A 20,693-nucleotide genomic window follows, 5' to 3' on the forward strand; every position below is an offset into this window, starting at 1 on the left:
ACAGAAAACCCAGCCATCACTTAAAAAATAATGTAAAAACTTATGATCGATTAATAATCTCAAGTATTAAGCGTTATTTCTCGTTTTTTCCCAATTAAATGTCACAATTATTTCTGTCGGTTATTGTGAAACGACAATAATACTCAATGGCTGCGCTGGTGACTTACACATTTATTGTTCAGGGTTCTAAAGTTTTATAATTCTATGCCTACAACTACAAGGGTATACATGTTGGAAATTAATATTTAGTACAGGAAGACTATTCAAACAACTAATACTGACTACAAGGATTTGATCTAAATAGAATACCACATTTGTTACAAGTAGTTCAATAGAATTAATGTTCAGAAGCAGTACATGAATATTATGTGATATGAAGAAAATGCAAGGAAACAGAATTAGTTCTCAGCGTTGGAAAGTTTCAATTTGTTCTAAACAAAATTTGCTTACTTTTAAAAAACATTTTATCTTAAATACTTCGAATTTATTAAATGTTTTGTACATCATAAAACATAAACTAAAAATTAAATTAAAACTGAACTCAAAAATGTAACCTTTGAAGAATTACATCTTGTGAAAAAGCTGAAACATTTTTTGCCCATCGACAAGATGCTTTTCATCACTACCCAAAATATGGTGTGAGACATTTGAATCTTCTCTATATAAGATTTATTCTTTATTTTAGCGTAACAGCTATTCATATGTGTTTATATTATACGTGCGGTAGGTATACTTTTACAGTGCGAAGTTTTAATATTGAAGCTCAAAGCGAAGCTGCTTGTATGAGTTTTCCTGTTCGGAAAACGTTTTAAATAATGTTTTTAAAAGTAAATGATGGTAAAGGGTAGAAAAAAATAAGTGTCGTAGAAATGAATTGTATACTCGAATTGTAAGGCAATTACAATTAAGGAATTATGTAGAATTATGTTACTCGTCGCTATGCTGCTCGTATGCACACTTTCCACTTCTACGTAATACCTATGCTTCTTAAAACTCGTTACGTAATCTAATTCACTCACGAACCAAGAGATTTGTTCAAAAAAAATTCGTTGTATTTATATTTACCAATATTTAATTCGTTTCATCTTCATTTCCACATTTCTCTTCTCGGAAAAATTCGAATTTATATTCAATATACGAAGTAATTCAGGTGTGATTACGAGCCGTAGACAAACAAAATAACAACACACAATACATTTTTGAAATGTACTGCATCTTACTCATCTTACTGAGGTCAGATCAGTATAGTCAGAACTTTGTTTTTAACTCCCAGAAAAATTTCAGCTGAAAAAAGTGAATGTCTAATTTTGGTTTGGCCTGTTTACAATTCGCCCTGGAATCGATATCTCATTTGCGTGCTTAAGTGTTTTCTGATTTTCTTAATAGTTAAAATCGGGTATAATTTGTCATTATTTCGGGTGAAAACATGCGTAAAATGACGCTTTCCCATGCCATTTTAGAATTAGACAGTTGTGGCCAATTATAAATAAATTAACCGCCAACACCGGAATTGCATTCCCTAAATTCATTCTTAATAGAGCCCGTGTAAATGGGTTGTAAAGAAAATTGCCTTTTTATTCTTTGTCCGGAATAAATCTTCGTTAATTTGCATCATAAACCCTCTCCAACAAAAATAGCCAACAATTAAGCAAAAACTTGCGACCATTCCAAACTTGGTCTAATCTCGAGGGCAGAAATCCACGAATTGTCCGAAGTTTAATTGAAAGAACATAAGGTCGAAATTGGCAGCAATTCGCCGATATTGGACCGTGTGAGAAGTTAATTCAAAAGTTACATCGTCATAAATATTGTCGGCGGAAAGTTTCCGATAAAAATCAAAGTTGTTCGAGGTTCAGTGGAAGCGTTGCAACCTCCGGAAGCATTTTTGTCACGTCCATATTCAACGAAACAGAGACAACTGCCTGATATTCTTCGTGGGCCATAAATTTCGACAAAGAAACGTTACGGCGTACTATTTAGCCTTATTGTGGCTGGACTGGTCTAATTCCTGAGGCCATTTAAACTTGGAACGACCTACGACCTACAGTCGTATTTCCTTTGCCATTTCCCACCTCCGGAGAATTAAAACAATTACTATTAAACCACTAACTAAAATTTCAAAATTTGCTTTGCTTTAAATGAAAAATTATTTCAATTAATAAACAGTCCCACCTCGCTGCACCAAATTCATGTAGGAATTTCCAGATATAAATTTTATTTTACACTTTGACACGAGATACCTGCACACACATATTACCTTTTTTTGTAAAAAGAAAAATGCTGCAATGACTCGGCTCAAATGTTTGTGTTATTTTATGTTATTACATTCCGTGTCCATTTGTACACGTTGTAAAACTTAACTAGCCCTTGTCCAGTGTTAATACTAGAATGGTCACACATTAAGAAATAATATAATCCTACAGTTGCAATTCAACCTAAATTACAAACCCTTGACAAAACAGTAACAAAAATCCTAGAATTAGCAATTTGTATGACTCTTTTTTTGTACTTTTCGTTCGAGCTATTTTCTGTTGACGTTTAAAAATTTTATTCTTGCTTAATAATGGAGCTTCCTAAAATGATTCATCACCTACCTCTTTCACATCAAATGTATACAGCAAGTGTACATAATTTGCTCCCTAAAAGGTCCGTTGAAGTACAATTATCGTGGCTCCTGGCGGCTTGTTTTTGGACAAATAATACTACCGTTATTTAATTTTTTTTTAAATTACGTTTCACAATCATCCACAATTCAGTATTACCGAATTTCCACCGTTTCTTGCACTTACAGTAAATTTGATAGTTGTAATTGGAGTTAATGATTGTGTGACGAAAAAGATGAAAGTGGTTTTTTATTTGTTATTAATTTCGTAATCAACGAAAGGCATTCATTCGCTATCGTTCGTTCGTGCTTTAAACAGTATCCCGTATTAATCGCCTTCATTTACATGTGAGTTTATTAAATAACTATTTGGATTGCTACAACTGTAATTGGCATTTTTACACATTTTTGACAGCTGCGGTATATGTTCTTTTATAAGGATTTGTGTTGTTTGAAGCACGCATTGCGGCTTTCAAAAACCCTGAAAAAAGATACTTTATGATAAATGAAGTCCATTATCGCTGAGAAAAGGTACCGCTTTCATTTATTTATTTAGTATTTAAAATATACACAATTTTTGGAAAGATTTTGATCAACGCATTCTCGTGGCTGAATATGATGCAATTATCGTAAAGAAAATGTGTGTAGAATGCGACAAAGTGGATAAATCAATAGACATACCTCAAGCACAAGCTAATTCAATTATTAAAGCAAGTGACCCCATTACGTTCTGTCATGGGTATTGAAAACATTTAGCCGTAATGTGTATCTTTAATTACCTAAAAATTCGAACTTTGGGCCGTTCTGCTTCAGTCGCAGTGCTAAATTACGTACTGGATTTAGCTAATTAACACATAGACATGAGCTTTTAGCAACTTTGTAAAAGAGACTGGTTTCGGAGTAATGCATTAATCCCGAGGGACATCTTAGAAACCTCCGCCACGCGGGGAGTTAGCCTAGTCTTGAGAATTACGTCTCGAGACGGTCGCTTGATTAATGAAAATTCTAATCGACCGAGCGAATTTCTAAAACGTTTAGTTACAATTTTTAGACTGGAGTCAAAAACACTTAATAAGAACGAATAAGGAACTTTTTCAAGAAGCACAAACTGAGAAAAAGTACAAATAAAAAAGAATGTCTAAATTAAAAAGTTTCAGAGAAGTGGAGTTCTTATGAAAACGATTTAGACTTTATTTAATGCTTAATAACATTTCTTGACCTAAGATCATTCTCTTCTACGGTCCGATCCAGGTGAATGCTTACGAAACCGCATAAAATGTAAAAAAAAATTAAAAGTAAATCGATTCAACATGAAATTGTTTTAGGTTTTTTCCAACACACAATAATCAATCACATTAAGTACATATTTTTTTAATCAGTCCCACTAAATTTTTTGAATAGAGAAAATCGAGCTATTTGCACTTCGTGTCACCTTTTAGTATTTGGTTTTCCGTAGTAATAATTGATAATCCATCTTAATTGATTTTGGAGGTAATTTGGTAAAAACTTTGTGAAGCATCTGTGTGGATTATTACCATTCTGAAATCATTAATTCTCCACGTTAGTGTACATTTTGGACCGGAATAACTCAACCACCGCAGAACAATAGTGAGATTATCATAACTTTACTGCATCAGCTTCATTACGACGTCGGAAATTTCACGAAACTGGCAGGTATATAGCTACGGATCTATTTTTACATCAGAGGTGAACAGCTCTCCACATATTCATTTCAAATAATAGGTCTCTCGAGAAAAATTGCATTTGATAGTTTGTTGCTTTTTTCACGTCTTTTCTCGTTTGATCTCTATTGGCATCGACTGTTTTCCCAGGTGCAGGAATGTTTGTTTTTAGAAACAATTTCGCTCAGTTCAAACAAACAAATCTATGCAAATGAATTTTTGTCCGTTGTGGAAAAATCGAATTCGAGTGATTATTAAGAGTCGGACGATTTTTCTCTGTTTCTGACGCGTGTTTTCTCATCCTCGCGCTTCAATAAATTACATTACTGAAGGCTATTTCACACGTCGAAGCGTTGTCTTTTCACTTTTTGACAGATGATGGCGAATCATCTTCGATTCGCCTTCTTTTATCTAGTCACGTTTTGTTTTTTAGATGTATCACTAAATTTAAATGATTTTTTTCAGTTGTAACGTCGAAGATCCGAGGCCACCAAAACTGTGGTCCGGAACATCTTGTGCACTGTGCTAAACCCCTTTCGGTGTTGACGGATTCTGGACTTACTTTTGCTACCAATAAACCGGAACTGGACCGAATGTGCCCGTAAGTGTTAATACAATTAGGCTTTAGACAGGGAAAGGAAAAGCTGAAACATTTTTTTTTCTGAAAATGGTAACTTTTTAAATATCTTCTAAATAAGATTGTCGAATTTTTAATTACCAGTTCAAGTTTCTACATGTTAGAAGAAATCTTGTTTTTTCCAATCTTTCAGGCCTTTTGTTGTACTAACTCACATATTCGGATTTAGGAAATTTTGACTGTTACTTGGGAATCTATTACACACTTAGAATCTTTCAGAGCATTTTAAAATTGTGACTATTTGTCTCGAAATTATTGTTTGAAGACTCTAGAATTTTAGAATTGCAAAACTGGATGCTTAGAAAGCTTGAATGAATCTTTAGAAGGTTACAAAACTCAGAAAATTTTAATTTCAAAGGAGTTTTTCAGAATTTCTAAATTTTATTATAGATTCTTAGGACTCCACTTTCTTCAAAGTCGTGTTACTCTTTTTACCACATTTGACAATCTTGAAACTTCTAACACTTAAGTTTCATAATAATTATTTTAGGATGTTATTAAAATACAAAAGTTTCAGCATTCTACGGAAACTTTGGAATAGCGTTAAAAACTTACTAGATAAATAATTTAATTTTAGAAACTGTAAAAAAACTATACTCTAAGAAGGTCCTAAATCCTTAGAACAATCTTGAAACCTCTGATCTTGAAGTTTCAGTTCAATTTTCGTTAAGGCAAAATCTTAACAAGAACCATAATTTTGAAAATTTTGGAGTTAGAAGATTAAAAGTTTTGACAAAATTTTAGAAATCTGAAAATACGAGTATTATTGCGGGTTTTTTGATCTAGAGACCTTGAAGTTTCAGTTCAATTTTCGTTAAGGCAAAATCTTAACAAGAACCATAATTTTGAAAATTTTGGAGTTAGAAGATTAAAGTTTTGACAAAATTTTAGAAATCTGAAAATACGAGTATTATTGCGGGTTTTTTGATCTAGAGACTTTAAGGGATTTTAGCATTTCAAGTAGCATTTTAAAATGTAGAAACATAAGATATTAATTACGAGTACACCTTTTCCATTGTAAGTATTTCAAAAAGTAAAAGTTACTAATTTGTATTTCGGAAAGTATCAAGTGTACGTATTTTTGAAACAGTTATTTGTAAAAGATAAGATTTTCAGTTCATCTTTTCTGAAATTAATTTCATAGTTTCTGACCTACAATTGAAGAAGATGTAAAACATCATATTTCATCAAAATTCCAGGACTAATAAATTAATTTAGAACTTCAGAATCTTCCAAATCTTAGGACATTTTGATTTTTTAATTCATTCATTTTTATAACTCATAAAATCTTAGCATCTTAAAACCTTAGATCTTGAGGTTTTAATTATTATTTTAGGATCTTGTATCTTTTCTTGTAGGTAATTTTAGAACTGCAGAAATTTGAATCCTGAAACCTGAAACCTTTTATTACGGGATATTACGATTTTAGAATTCACTCATTTGTCTGAGTCTTAAAATTATTGCATCGTGAAGTTTTTATAGCTTTGTCTTTTGAATTAAAATTTTGTACACCATATTTCTTCAAGATTTCCTCTAATTTAATCATACTGTCCTCCGATTTCCATTAAGTCTCAATTTCTTAAAATAAGTTGATTTCCAACACTTTCTTGCTTAAAAAGACATAAATGACATGCAGTTTGACATGCGCAGTTTGTCTGAGAGCGTTCGTGGTGAAAAAAATCCAGAACTTTTAGTATGACAATAAAGAAATAGTCTGTTTTGTTTACCGAGATTTATTTAATACCTTACTAAATCGAAATTATTTATAACATAACGTTTGTAAACTTGAAAATGGGTGGTTTTTCTACAATTTAAACCATTTCGTATTAGATCTTTCGGATAACTCATTTCTAACATTGTAATAATTTTTGGTGGCTTGCTAGTTTTTTCATTTACTGAGTACTTGATAACGATAAATTCGCGGTGGACGAAAATCCGTAAATAATTCCGAACCGCACATGCGCTTTAGTAAATCCTGGACTAGTTCAGGATTAGCTATAAAAATCGTCCGCGAACAAAGCTAATAAACTGAATGAAAAGATTGTAACCAACATGTCATCAATTAAAAAATCTATTAATATTTAATAGCAAATTATCGTTTAGCTCTCTTTATGTAAGAGCAAGGAAATTCACCATAACAAATATGACCTTCAGAGTACGGTTAAATTGTACTTGAAGTAAACAAAGTTTTTATTTATAACTTTCTTACATGTATTGGTGAAATTTATTTGGCTCTGAAAACAAATACTTTGAATTAAAGATTTATACGAGTAATTTTTTACTTTATAGAGTAAAACCTTACATAAATGTGTTTCATAAATTTCATAATTTGGTAAAGAAAAACCAAATTATGAAATTAAATTTTCAATACATTGATATTCACCTCGACACGGTTTAGTCGCTAGATGCAAATATAATGATTAATTTTTACGTCATATTCAGACAAATGAGTCTCAAGTACTCTTCGTAACTTCATAAGTGACAATTATGTTAACAATGCAATTAGCACTCGTAAAATAAAAATAGCTTTTTTATTAGTGCAAGCTAATTTACTTTTTACAAAAATTCGGTTCTCCGTATCTTGGCAAAAATAATTAAAAGGAACTGTACTGCAAAGTAAGAAAAATTAATATATTAAATATTCAATCCTAATTGTACCCATTTTTTTATAATTAACCCTTTTTCGGTTGGTATTTAAAATTTAAAGTCTGATAAGCTGCTGTTTGTTTTTCATAATTTCAGAAAGCTTCAGTAAATACGTCAAGATCAAAGTTAGATCTAGTTTTGCTTTTTCACTCCCATGCACCGGAACTTTGATAAAAAGTCGATTTTTAAGACGATGAACGTAAAGATAGAGTCGAAAGCCAAGTTTTTGGGAGTGTGTTACATGTAATTATCTTGTCAGCACTGCAAACAATGAAGATACGCTGAACATTTATAAAATCAAATCATACGGTGTCTGTTCGCTTTCAATGCATGCTATGTAATTCCGCCAACATAAATTACAGAACTATTCGCAACTTTGCGAGCTTCTGAGTTCTGATAAAAGCGAAACATTTCTATAATTTCCGGAACATGTACAGTATTATTTCCCATAGCCATGCCAACTGACGAAAACGTAATAAAAAAGAACCGACTTAATTAGATATTGATCATTCAATTGAAAAAAATGCTAATTTTCGATTCAATTCGCGAACTGCCGGTTCGTTTGCACCGTGTTAATACCGCATTTTATTTACAACAACAATTAGATTGGACCGAACAAAGTATTTAAGCACGTTACGTGCAATAACCGATTCGATGTAACCCGAATAGTAGATCGCATAATTAATGAATTTTAAATCCGAAATAACGAACGGTCGCCATCATAACAGGATTTGCGAATGTAACGTTTGTTTTCAATTATGCAAATCCATGCGTTAAGTACCCGAGAATGGGACAAAACGTTTATTTTTTCCTAAACCCATCGCTCCGAAAAGAACCGATAAAAATTACGACTCTTTTTCAAATAAAGAAGTTGATTATAAACCCGCCAACAGCTATAAAATACATACAAAAATGCTATTTCGCGATGGCAGACAGTTTATATGAGAAAACGCAAAGTTCACATTCAGTTTTTCATTTCATTTTTTTTATTCATTAAAATAATAGGAGCATTTTCGATTATAAGCTTAAAGTAATTTTTTCTTCAACTACGGGGAACAAATACTAGGACGCCTAACAACTTGATTTTCAGTATCCACAAAGAGGAATAAAAAATTTACCTTACATACTTATAAATATTGATATTTCTTAATTAATGACATGATGATCAAAAATGGTTGCTCGTCAAGTCGACTATGGAATTCAAATTCAGTGTTCTTCGTCCAAATGACTATTGTAGTTTTGTAACATAAGATCGAAAATTAATTCAATTAGAGTAGGCTGTGTCTGTGGAATTTTAGCCACATGTCAAAATTTGACAGATCAGAATTTTTCAAAAACTGATTCTTTACCACCCAACAAACAGTCTACATTGTAAAATGCTATTTTATCAAGTGACAAAAATGGGGAGTGGAAATATTTAATTGAATGATGCCTAACAGAATTTCGAGAGAAATTTCACTAAGAATTTTTAACCGGTTATTTGCTAACATAGAAACAGTATTTCTGCACATTCACTTAAAGTGGTTCCTTAGTTTCCTTTTCTGTCTTTTGCAACACGATGTTTTGAAAAAAAAATGTGGCTAAAGTTACCTTTCAAGGCTTGCTTTAATTCGGTACATTCTCGATCTCATGGTAGTTAAGTAATCCTTTTTTTGCATTTACAGCAAAGTTGTTTCATTTGTAGGATTTCTCTTAATTTGTGTTCTATATTTCCGTGCTTTTTGTTGTTTTGTCTTTTTTCTTTCGTTTTTCGATTTGAAGCCTTTTTGCATTATTTTGACGGTTCTGTTTTTATTATGACAACATTTACAATTTAAATTAGACGGCACATTATACGTTCAAATTTTATAGGTGACTTGGTGAACAACTTGATAATTTCTGTCCATGAAAATTTCCTGTGTGAGATGTGATTTGTTCGATCCACTTCAAAATTTATAATATTATGTCACCCAATTTGTTGAAGTTTCCCTTATCAAAAATTCATTTGCCTCGTTTCGGATGGAATTCACTTAAGTAAAAAAAACTTTGAACGGCTCGAATTTAATTTTTGCCCCAACAAGATGATTATTTCATCGGAATTATTGTATGAAAACTTTTTAATAAGCTTTTCCTGAATTATCCACCGCGGGCGTTTTCTGTTCTCGCAAGATAATTTTTGTATGAATACAAATACGAGCATAGTACGTGGTTTATCTGCAAACCAAAAGCGCATTCGAGTCGGCATATTTAGAAATACAACACTATAAAAGAAGTAATTACAGGACAATTTATAAAGCGAAGGACATTCACATGTGGAAACTAATCATTTCTGCTTTTGTTTGGTATTTGAGTGGCCTTAAAGTCGTTTGAGTTTTGTAAATGGCTATATTTTTAAATTATCTGATAATTATTTAATTCCTCGTAAAAAGTTTGTGATCCAAGACACGAAGCCGTGGAAAATTGTATTTATGTATTTTTTGTTCGTAAATGCATAAAATATATGTTTTTGGAGCATATTAGGATACCATACATCAAATTTTAAACATCAATGATGTCATAAAAGTTGGTGGTAATTACCTGTCTGAGTTGTTTTAGAAATAATAATAAAGACATGCATTTTGTGTGTATGGTACTTTTGGTTCAAACTTACAAGAAATTATAAACACTAAAATTAATTTTCGAGAAAGTTTTTTTTACTTATAGGTAGAAGAAGTTTCTTATAAAAAATAAGACCATAATTAGCAGAAATACCTAAATAAAATTTAAAATTTTAATTTAAACACTTTATTTTGCAACTACTTATTTATTTTGTTATTCCACTTATTCTTACAATATTTCGTACACAAGTAGTCAAGTTGATGTTATTTATATTGGTCAAAACTAGTTACTCTTTAAGTTATATTTAGTAAATTATATTAATAAATAATATCTTTATTTTTCTCCAATACTGGATTTTTGTCTGATATGCCCGAAAAGGAAAAAATATGTAGTACAAATAAGAAAAATTTTAAAATGTAACTTAATCGTTTTTGTATAAATTCTTTATCAAAGTACTGTTTACTTGACATAACCTTATTAAAAGTCCAGCCATAATAAACGGCTAAATTGTGGCCAAAGCTCCGCAAGCACAGCTTGCTCTAATTCAGAACAATTTCGATCTCATGTTATTTACGAAGTACGGCGTTACACATCGAGACCATTAATTATTGGCATTACTATAATAGTGATTGACCCTGGTAACTTTTCAAGTTGTTTCTAACTTTCATATTATTAAATTTGAAAATTCCGATGCCGGTTAATTTTTCTTGATAGGGAATCACCTTTTGGCGTTCTTTTAAAATAGCCCCCTTTGTAATATAAATCACCCTCTCAAAATTATAAATGGGATGACCCCCCTTGTGTTAACTCAAATTAAATGTATTTTGGTCAGGAAATGAACTGTATATTTTGTTGATTATGTTGTTTTATGGCTATTTAAGTATCAAGGAAGCAAAATGTTCATTTTCCTCTCATGGACAAAATTTGCGGTCCTACGCGAAGCGGAGGGCTGTAATTGTTGTAGACGCGTATTTTATATATCTGAAAAAAATGGAAACCTACCATTGACACGTTATATTAAAGACATTTTTGGACCTCACTTATTCGTAACTCACATAATTTGTAATAATTTAATCATAATTCACACATAATTTATTCACTTATCAGTTCTCTGTCCAAAAATTTTATATTTATAAAAATAGCAAAACTCACGACAAGACAACTACATTTTTAGTGAAAATACCTTTCATTTAAGGTATATGTGTCGCATGGGGATCACACCATTTAAAATTTTTAAGTGGTTTGTATCATAATTGATAATGTAGCTACTTGTGATCTGAAACCTTTGTCAATAAAAATTAATATTCATCGGAATTATCAAATTTGTCTTTTATTTTCTGAAATACGTAAAGTGCTCGTTTTAATAAAATCACCCTGTGGTACATTTACTTCTAACTTACAGAAACACAATTACAAATTTGGTTTTACAAATAATTTACGACTTTGTAATAATCACAATCATTATTATTATTCCTTGTAAGTGTTTGTGTACCAAACCACAAATGCAATTAAAAAGCCGTGCAAAATTAAATTTAGCAAATCGCGCGAATTTGGCACAGGTCCGCGCTCTAATCGCTTTAAAACTCTGTTTGTTCGCCAAGTCAGCGCTTTAGCGCTGTTATCATCACCTAACGAGGACTTTTTATGCATTTACAAGGCAATCTCGCTGGCTGGAAAAAATCGAGCATTTTTATCACGGGCTCATCTGCGCGCCGCTTCTTTGATTAACGACATCCTCAAATTGTTACAGAGATCTCCGAGACGCCGTCAAATGCATCCACGGTTATACGCGACATTGCATGAGCATGGAGGAACGCGAACACTTCAAGACCCTCTTTCACGGCACTGTTATCATGGTGGAGGACCTCTGCAGGAACGAAACCTACCAGACAGAGTACCTCAAATACGCTCCGTGCATGAAAAAAGTCGAGAAACAAAACGAGATGTGTTTGAAGACCTACACCAAAGCCATGAAGGAGATCGAGTCAAGGACTGAAGAACAAGTAACCGACGAACCCGATTTGGTCACTTACCAGAAAAGGAAGAGGGAGACGGCCGATGAAGGAATTAGGAGCGTCTGTTGGTAAGTTAACTACAGATATCTAACAAATTATAAAAGATGCGACTTTTATTTATGTTACTATAAAATACAAATTTGTAAATTTAAAAAAATCCAGTTAGAAATTCAGTTTGAAACACAATTATTTTGAGGAGTTTATCCAAATTTTTAGGTAATAATTCCGATCTAACTGGAGTAAAAATAATATCTTTTACTAATCAGTAATCATTTACTGAATTTAATGTAACTTTATCTGATGAATGCAATGTGGAATAAATAATTTTATCATAAAAATGTTTAGGTTTTGTTTAAATATTATGTTTTCAATGCGATGTAGTTTCGTGGGTTTAGAATTTTTTTAAATCTCTCCGTGATATATCCTGTTAATCCTGCTCTAGCCTATTTGCTGAGACAAGGTAGCAATTAGTTTTCCTTATTTTTTTGAAATTATATTGGTTAAATATAGTTTACAATTAATTTGTTTATTGAAGCAAAATGTTTCTTTGTGCTCAAAGACAGAATTATATTTACAAATATTTACGAAATATGGCGTTCGATATCCAGGCCATTATATTGATTAAACTTGGAAACTCTTAAAGTTGTTGTTTACAACTTCCTTAACTGAACGTACAGTTTACCTACAACAAATTAATTACCAATCGAAATCATTTTTGTTGCTAAGACGATTTATAATATCAAAATTTTTTGTCTCTCAGCTTGTAATTCAAAAATGCTCACATTTTTTATTTTATTATTGTTTTCATTCTACATTATAATAATTATGCTTATTCTACTGTTTTTTGAAGGCATTTTTTTAACTAATATAGAATTAATCAGTTTTTAGTATTTATTGTAATAATTATGTTTCTACAAACTCAACTGAGGCTAGAATCACTCTTAAAAATAACAAGAGTTCAATAATTGTTCTGGTCAGATCGCCTATGTGTGGCAATTGTCACAAAAAACGTATGTTTCGGTTAACATTACAAAACAATGACAGATGACTGTCAGTGCTGTCAGTGTCAGGCCAAAAAGACGACCAAAAATTCACACGTTCAACAGAGCTTGCAGAGTAAATTTTTGAACGTCTGCATGCAATTATGATTTGCAATGTGATTTTTATCATAAAACTTCTAAATGCAAAAATAAGACAACATTTAAACAGTTGACAGCAAACCATATGAACTCATCACGCAACCTGCGTTCATGCTATAAAGAGACAACAGCAAACTACGACTAGAACAATTATTGAACACTTGTTATTTACACGAAGTATACCATTTGACATTCATTAATATATTAAGCCACAAGGAGGATTAAAAATTTAGTTAGCCAATTCCAAAAGATTATCCTGTTTTTATTATTTTATTTCATCTGATTTAATTGTTTTAAATGAATGTGTACAATTCCAAACTAATTTACATTACTCTAAAAAAAAAGGAAAACTTTTAAACTCTTTTGAACAAAAGAGAGTTATTTACGTACTCAGTTATTAAAAGACCGATTTTGTTAATAAGTGAGCGCAGTGAACAAGTCTTGCAAATTATGCGAGTTTAACAATAATAGGGTTTTCATAACGAAATTAGAAAACATTTATAAACACAAGTGTGCTTCAATTATTAGAAAATTTATTATTTAGAATCTTGCATTTATTCCAAATTTTTCCAAATTTTATTTTTTAACAGCTGATTAAAAGAATTTATCAACGAATAAATATTGTCATCAACTCGTTTGTTAATAAGCTCACTATTATAGGCACTCACTCGCTATCGCCCGTTCATGCTATAAAATTATTATTTTTTTTAAATATACGTATGAACAAATAAATGCCTTAGTTATTTAAAGTTACTAAAAAATCCAATGTATTTGTGTACAGATTTTTGAGAGTGACGTTCCCCTCGGTTTAAGGTTATGGCGATTGCGTGACTTAAAATTAATATCAAATTCCATATTTCGAAATTTACATTGGGCTCACGTCATGCGGATTTTATTACGAGAATATTTTATCTGAGCCATAAAAATCCGGGAAACGGAATAGTGCAATAACGACAATCATGGACAATAATGTCTACACCGAAAATAGACCACGTTTTTACTGTTTTAACTGATCTATTAAGGTTTTATTGGAAGTAAACAAAACGTTTGGCGAAAGTCAACTTCTAATAACATTCAAAACAAGTTAAACGAAGAGAAGGGAATTTTACATTTAAATTAGTGACTATGCAAAATTCTCTCAGCTAATCACTCACTGGTCAGTTCCAGAAGTTAATTTTTTCAAATCTCTAATATTTTGTACTGCACAAAGACGTGGTTTTACGTCGAGGAAGCTAATTATTATTGCAGGTTGTTGCTTTAAGCTACAAGTTTTCATTGTTATCATACATAAATTTACTTAAAATATAAACAGGGTTTTATTCAACATTTGTGTTTATGTACCTCCATAAATCATAGTTTTATTCACCTGAAATGAATTTTAGGTTTTTATAGTGTGTGCATAGTTCATAATTATAGAAATGTATCACGAATACGTTCTGAATTTGTCGAAACTGATGATTGAATGGCGTGTGCACCTTTAACTTTTATATTATTTCGTGGTGTAGTTAACCAAAAATGTAAATTATATTACTGTTACCTTAATTAATATTTATTGTCTCACTCGGACGTGTTTATTACAAAATATTGTCAGAAACACAATTTATTTTTATGTTCTTGATAGATGCGAATCATAAATTTTGACTTTTTTATTTGCCTCCAAGTATCAACTCATTTTTTTATACTTCTATGGTTGTTTTTGAGTGAAAATAATCATATTAATGGAACAAAACTATTAAAAAAATTCTCTAGTCATTAATCAAATTTGAGCGAAAACTGATTAGTTTCCTTAGATTTTGTATTTTGTTACCCAAAATATTGTTAAATTGTAATATGCTATTTGAGAGAGGTATCAAAATAATAGACAAGTGTAACAAGAAAAAACGTAGTGTGTACTCAAAAAAATAAACAATAAATCTGTGAACTAATAACGGAGAATGAAAAGATTGGTAGTTTCGAAAAAGACGAAAGAGGAAGTCATAAAATTGAGAATTAACTAAAACTCGTAAAACCTTAGTGATGAAACAAAAAATGAAACAAATTTATGGAAAAAAATATGTACGTAAAACCACAAAACTAGAAAACTGAGCAAGATTTATGTTGCACTTTTTTTATGTTGTAAAAGTATTATCCATTAGACTTTGTTCTTTCAGTTGTTTGTTTCGTTAATATTAAAGGAACACAGTTTTATTTATTTATTTATTTGCGAATCTGTAAAGTAAAGCAACATTATTAAAATAAAAAATCTATACTTAACAAATAAAAAACTTTAAAAAAACAAGCAATAAAATGAAAACGAAATATTGAGCGATTAAAATTGAGTAGTTTTCTTGTATTTTGTATTTTGTTAGTGTAGTTTTAAAATTTAATGGTATATTTATACAGGGTCGCTACAAAGTATGGATACAGTTAAATGCAGGGTGATTCGCTCAGTTTTACTTAAATGTACCATTATTAAACTAATTATTGCACCCAAGTTTAATTTTTGGCTAATATACGAGTGACAGATATCGCTAATAACAGTAATAACAGTATTTTCAAAGCTAACTTGGTGTTACTATTCCAGAAAATTTTTTAACTTTAATTTTTTTACCTTTTAATAAAAGTAAAGGTGGGTATTATGTAACATCACTGAATTCAGGAAAAAATGCTCTTCTAAAAATGATTAAATTTGACTCTTCGTGCCATTAAAAAAATCAAGTTACCCTTTCATTTTCAAAATAAATGACGATAGAAATTTGAAAAAGCTCTCAGATGATAGAATTTAAACACTTTTAACTCTTTACCAAATTTCAAGATTCTCTGTTAAATCGTTCTGAAAATATTTAACTATCCATACTTTTTAGCGATCCTGCATAATCTAATAAAAAAAACAGTAAGACTGACAAGAATAAACAGTAAAACTGAAAAAAATGAAAAAGTAAAAAGTAAAGTAAATAAGAAGGAAAACAAATATGAAAACAGAAGATAGACTAGATTTAAAATATAATCAGGAAAAACGTTGTATTTAACGATGAAATGAAAAATAGAAAACAATTAGAGAATGAAAATTTCTGGAGAAAATTAGGAAAAGAAAAACAATTAACAAAAAGTGGATAAACATTAAAGAATATGTTGCAGTTTTTTACAATTTGAAGTATTTTCGATTACATTCTTTTTTTTTAAAGGTTGTCTGGCTTTTATTGACCCGGATTTTTCTAATCTATATAATGGTGTTATTAATCTAATCAAATTATGTCAATGATTTACTAATTTGACGATTTCTTGTTATTGTGATTTTTTATGCGATTATCAATTTGCAATGTTTTGACTAGCAACTACATAGAAGATAAGTTAAAAAAATATTTTCTCTACCGATTTCTGTTTGATGTAACAAAAATATATCTACTTAGATAGACCCTACACAAAAGAAATAATTGATTAAGGAAAAAATTTAATAGGAATTTTTTGGGAACCAGTTTTGACGTAAGTTTGAGATTTAAATTTTAAATCTTGTTTATTACGGTTTTTTGCGTCTAATGCACTCACTTTTGTTATTCAAAAACAACAGATGGAAGTGGAATTGTACTTACTTTGTATAAATTAATGTAATTAAAACGTGTCTTATTTTTTTTTCGATTAATTAGTACTGAAAATTCTTATTCAAATTTTCATTTATAAGCTTGGCTATATTAATATAAAATTCTTATTTTCTATGGGCAGAAATATCCGTTTCTACTCAGTTTCTTAACTTTAAAAGATATTAGTAGACAATTCAGACAATTGCTTGGTATTCATTTAACATAGTAAGCAGCTTATTTAAAAACTTCATTCCTTCCTGTATTTCGTTCCGTATGACTGAATTTAAGGTAAATGTTTGCACGGATCGATAGAAAAATTCATTGAGCTGCACCGAGAATAAAACATTTTTTGTTAATTTTTTCAGTTCATTTCAACGTTACGTGGAGTGTTCAACGCACACGATGAGAAGGGCATGTGGTGAAGATGCGGCCGATTTCAGCAGAGAGTTCCTGGACAAGATATCTTCGTCGTTAATTCGGGTGAGTAGCCAAATAATTCAAAGTTTGAATGAAACACATAAAACTTGCGATATATCGTCGAAACGTGTTTAAAATAGCATTGGGGTTGTTTTTTTGGTCGGGTCCGTTATGCAGTATTCAGAACATGAGGAAAACGCCGACAAATTGTTAATTTGCTTTTTGTATTGCAGATGCATTGCAATGAATACGGGAGGAGGGAGTGCGGGATAATATCCGGTGGAGAAGGGCTCTCTAAAATTTCTTCGCTAGTTTTAGCTTTATTAGCAACTGTAGCGTATTATGTTAGATAAGTTTGAAGACAATAAAATGTGATCAGCATTTACTCTACTTAAAGGTGTGTTAAAATGAGAAATTGTGGCGTTTTCAATCTTCGAATGCTGAACAGCGAATGTAGTACACTTAAAAAAGACTGATACTTGTAGAAATAGATTGCGTGTGTTTGGCATTTGAAGTTTAAACGTAACAAATCAATCATATTTTGTATGTCTCAGTACAAAATTTGCACATTTCGGTTTCGTATACGTAAAGGCACCTGTTACTGTTTCATTCTTGTACATAGAATAGAAATCTCATTATTTATAAGACCTTCGTAGAGCATATCTAGTCTCTCATATCCTCATCAAAAATTTCAATCGTCTAGAAACCAAAAATGTATTATTTTTAATATGTTGTATTTGTTTTCCCATCATTTTCAGTCATTTATTAAACCTTGTTACTATATTTATTCAATTATTTTAATTTTATGCCGTCCAGTTAAAACATGTGTACAGATTTAGACGTAGAATAAGAAATTTATCAAAACTGAGAGAAATTGAGAACACTCAAACCTAAAAATTGTAACTGTCTCGAAATACTAGTCACAGTAAACTAATGACAATTATTGTTGGGCTATTATTTATTATTTATTAGTCGTGTGTGCTCAATTTTTCTTGTTTGAACATAAAAAATTTATCAATTGTTCTAATGTTTTAAAATGTTCCATGAGATATAATAAAATGTTTTTTTTTAATTCATTCTTGTTTTAATCGAACCTTTATCGGACGTGAAAAGAATGTTATCTAACGTTTCACTGAAACAAAGTTGGAGCATTATGAAAACAAAACTACTTATTGTGTTTAAAAGTGTACAAGATTTTCCTTTATACATACACTCACGCCTCATTGTTGAACTCCAACTTGCCTTAAAACAAAGCCAGACCTTACCTTCTTTCTTAATGTTTGAACTTTTTGGAATTTAAAATTTCAGTTTTAATAACACTTATCTAGGTATTAATAGGAAATTTTATCAGCTTTAATTTTGGTAAGTTGATAACAACTGATAGGAGTGATCGTTTTCGAGATGTAAGCAAATAAACAAAAAATGTCATCTTCAACCCCTTTCCTCTACTCGAGCTCACCCCCCACCTTCGGGGACTTATGATATTTGTTTACCCACGTCTAAATAAAGCGTTTAAAAGAACTCCAACTCTAGGAATTTTTTCCAGCGATCGCCTATTTTCGTCTAATTTAAGTGGGCTACAGGTATATTTTTGATCAAACTGCGTTTTTAACTTACAAGAATGATTTCATGTGTGTTCAACATTTCAGGATAATAGCGCAAAAAAATAGTTTTTTATAAAAATTTATTAATTTATTATTTATAAAAATGTATTTATAAAACTAACTGAATCTTGAGAAGCAGATCGAAATCGAAATTACATATTTTGTTATGTTATGTTCATGCAACGGAGTTTTTTCGCCTTATTAATTATTCGAGACAAATTAGCAAAAAAAATTTCACAAACTAACTTAATTTCTTATGTAAAACTTTAATTTTCGACAAAAAATTGTTTATCAGTCCAAATCATGTAATTTTCTATTGAGTTTTAACTTAAAAAAAACTACAAACTTTTTACTTATAAAATGAATTTAACCTTGAGAAGCTGATCAAAATTTATTTTCTATTAGAGGCAAATTCGTAAGATAAGTAACAAGTTTGGCTATCACTTTAACGGACGGGACACTTTGCACAAAGTTTTATATTTTATTTTAAATTTTTTACGAACAGTATGAGTAGAAGTGAATGTTTCTTTACGGGAACTTTTAGTACCAGTTAAATTGTTTGCAACCTACAATTGTAGCCACATTTTTAAAATCTAAAATACGAGAAATACGAACACAAAAAAGAGTACAAGCTGATGACGGGCGGGACACATATGTGTCGTATATACGACCTCACATTTTTACCGTTGAACATTCGTGTTAAAATGCTGTTAATTTATTAATAGGCACTAATTCCGATAACTATTTTTCAGGTAAAAGGTCGAAACTGTTGACACCTTTGAAACCACAAAACCAAAGAATAGGGCAATTTGCAACGACTTCTGATTAATTTACTTTTTGTCAACACATGACGGACGGGGAAGAAAATCTTGTTTGTGAAAATAGATTCAAACATGTTTTAATCATTAATAATATTGAAATTAAACAATAAAAATTACAAATTCTTGTTTTTTCTAACAACCTAAGAAATAAAATCAATTTTTTATGTTTGCGATAACAGACGAGATATCAAAAAATTATAAAGATAAAAAAGTAATAATAGTAATCAATTTACTTACCGATTTTCATTTTCTAAACTAGCAGAAACTAGAAAAATACTTTAATCAAAAAATAATCAACAGTTGTATTAGGCCAGCATTTTATGTTATCGCCTTTTAAGGCATAGTATGTAAATTTCAGAATTAAATGAATTACTTCAATTTAAATGATTAATCTCTCTCAAAAACTCTTTTGTCGCATTAAATACAAACCGAATCGTGTATTTTGAAAGATACTTAATATTACTAAAATCATTTTTAAATTTCGGGGTCAGGTTGCATTTTTCCTGTAGCGGTTGTTATAACTAATAAAGTTATTTCTCAGTCTTTTTTTTACAGAAGTGAGTTTCTCACTCAAAAACAAAATAAATCGAACAGAAAGCCCCCAAAATAATTTAAGGAAAATTTGGCGAGAAAAGTAAGCTTTTATTTATAAATTTAGCCAAAAAATCATTTTCTCAATTATAAATGAAAAGAATTTAAATCAGGAAAAACACCACTGTTATTTTCGAACATGATCTAAATTTTTTGTTGTGTTAAATAAGTGATTTTTTTTTGCTCAACATCGTGTAATTGTTAACGTAATTAGTTGATTTTTTGGTACATTTTGCTTTCACAAGCGACAAAAGCTAAAAACGTCATTTTTGGGAGTGATAATGTAGAGGTTTGCTTTTTTTTTCAAATTCATACAGTGCCAATACAAAGCTAGTTACGCTATATTTTTAATTCGATTGAATAATACTTAAAAGAAAAGACAACAGTTCTTTCTAAATTGATGAC

The 20,693-nt window shown here is 30.5% G+C and overlaps 1 protein-coding gene across 2 annotated transcripts in view; it reads left to right on the top strand.

Moving 5' to 3' along the window:
* Window positions 1-19,725, top strand: part of LOC100141683 (uncharacterized) — a 35,933-nt gene extending 16,208 nt beyond the window's left edge. Inside the window, exons 2-5 of one of the 2 annotated variants that reach the window (XM_001809187.4) lie at window positions 4,750-4,885; window positions 11,895-12,227; window positions 17,221-17,335; window positions 17,506-18,348. In XM_001809187.4, the coding sequence (XP_001809239.1) occupies window positions 4,750-4,885; window positions 11,895-12,227; window positions 17,221-17,335; window positions 17,506-17,625 (704 nt within the window). In that variant the 3' untranslated portion in view covers window positions 17,626-18,348. Of the gene's footprint in view, window positions 1-4,749; window positions 4,886-11,894; window positions 12,228-17,220; window positions 17,336-17,505; window positions 18,349-19,628 lie in introns of those variants that run through there. The other variant, XM_015982446.2, reaches the window with a different exon arrangement.
* The last annotated feature ends 968 nt before the right edge of the window (window positions 19,726-20,693 follow it).

Source organism: Tribolium castaneum, chromosome 6 (assembly GCF_031307605.1).
Source record: "Tribolium castaneum strain GA2 chromosome 6, icTriCast1.1, whole genome shotgun sequence".
NCBI classification, from domain to species: Eukaryota; Metazoa; Arthropoda; class Insecta; order Coleoptera; family Tenebrionidae; genus Tribolium; species Tribolium castaneum.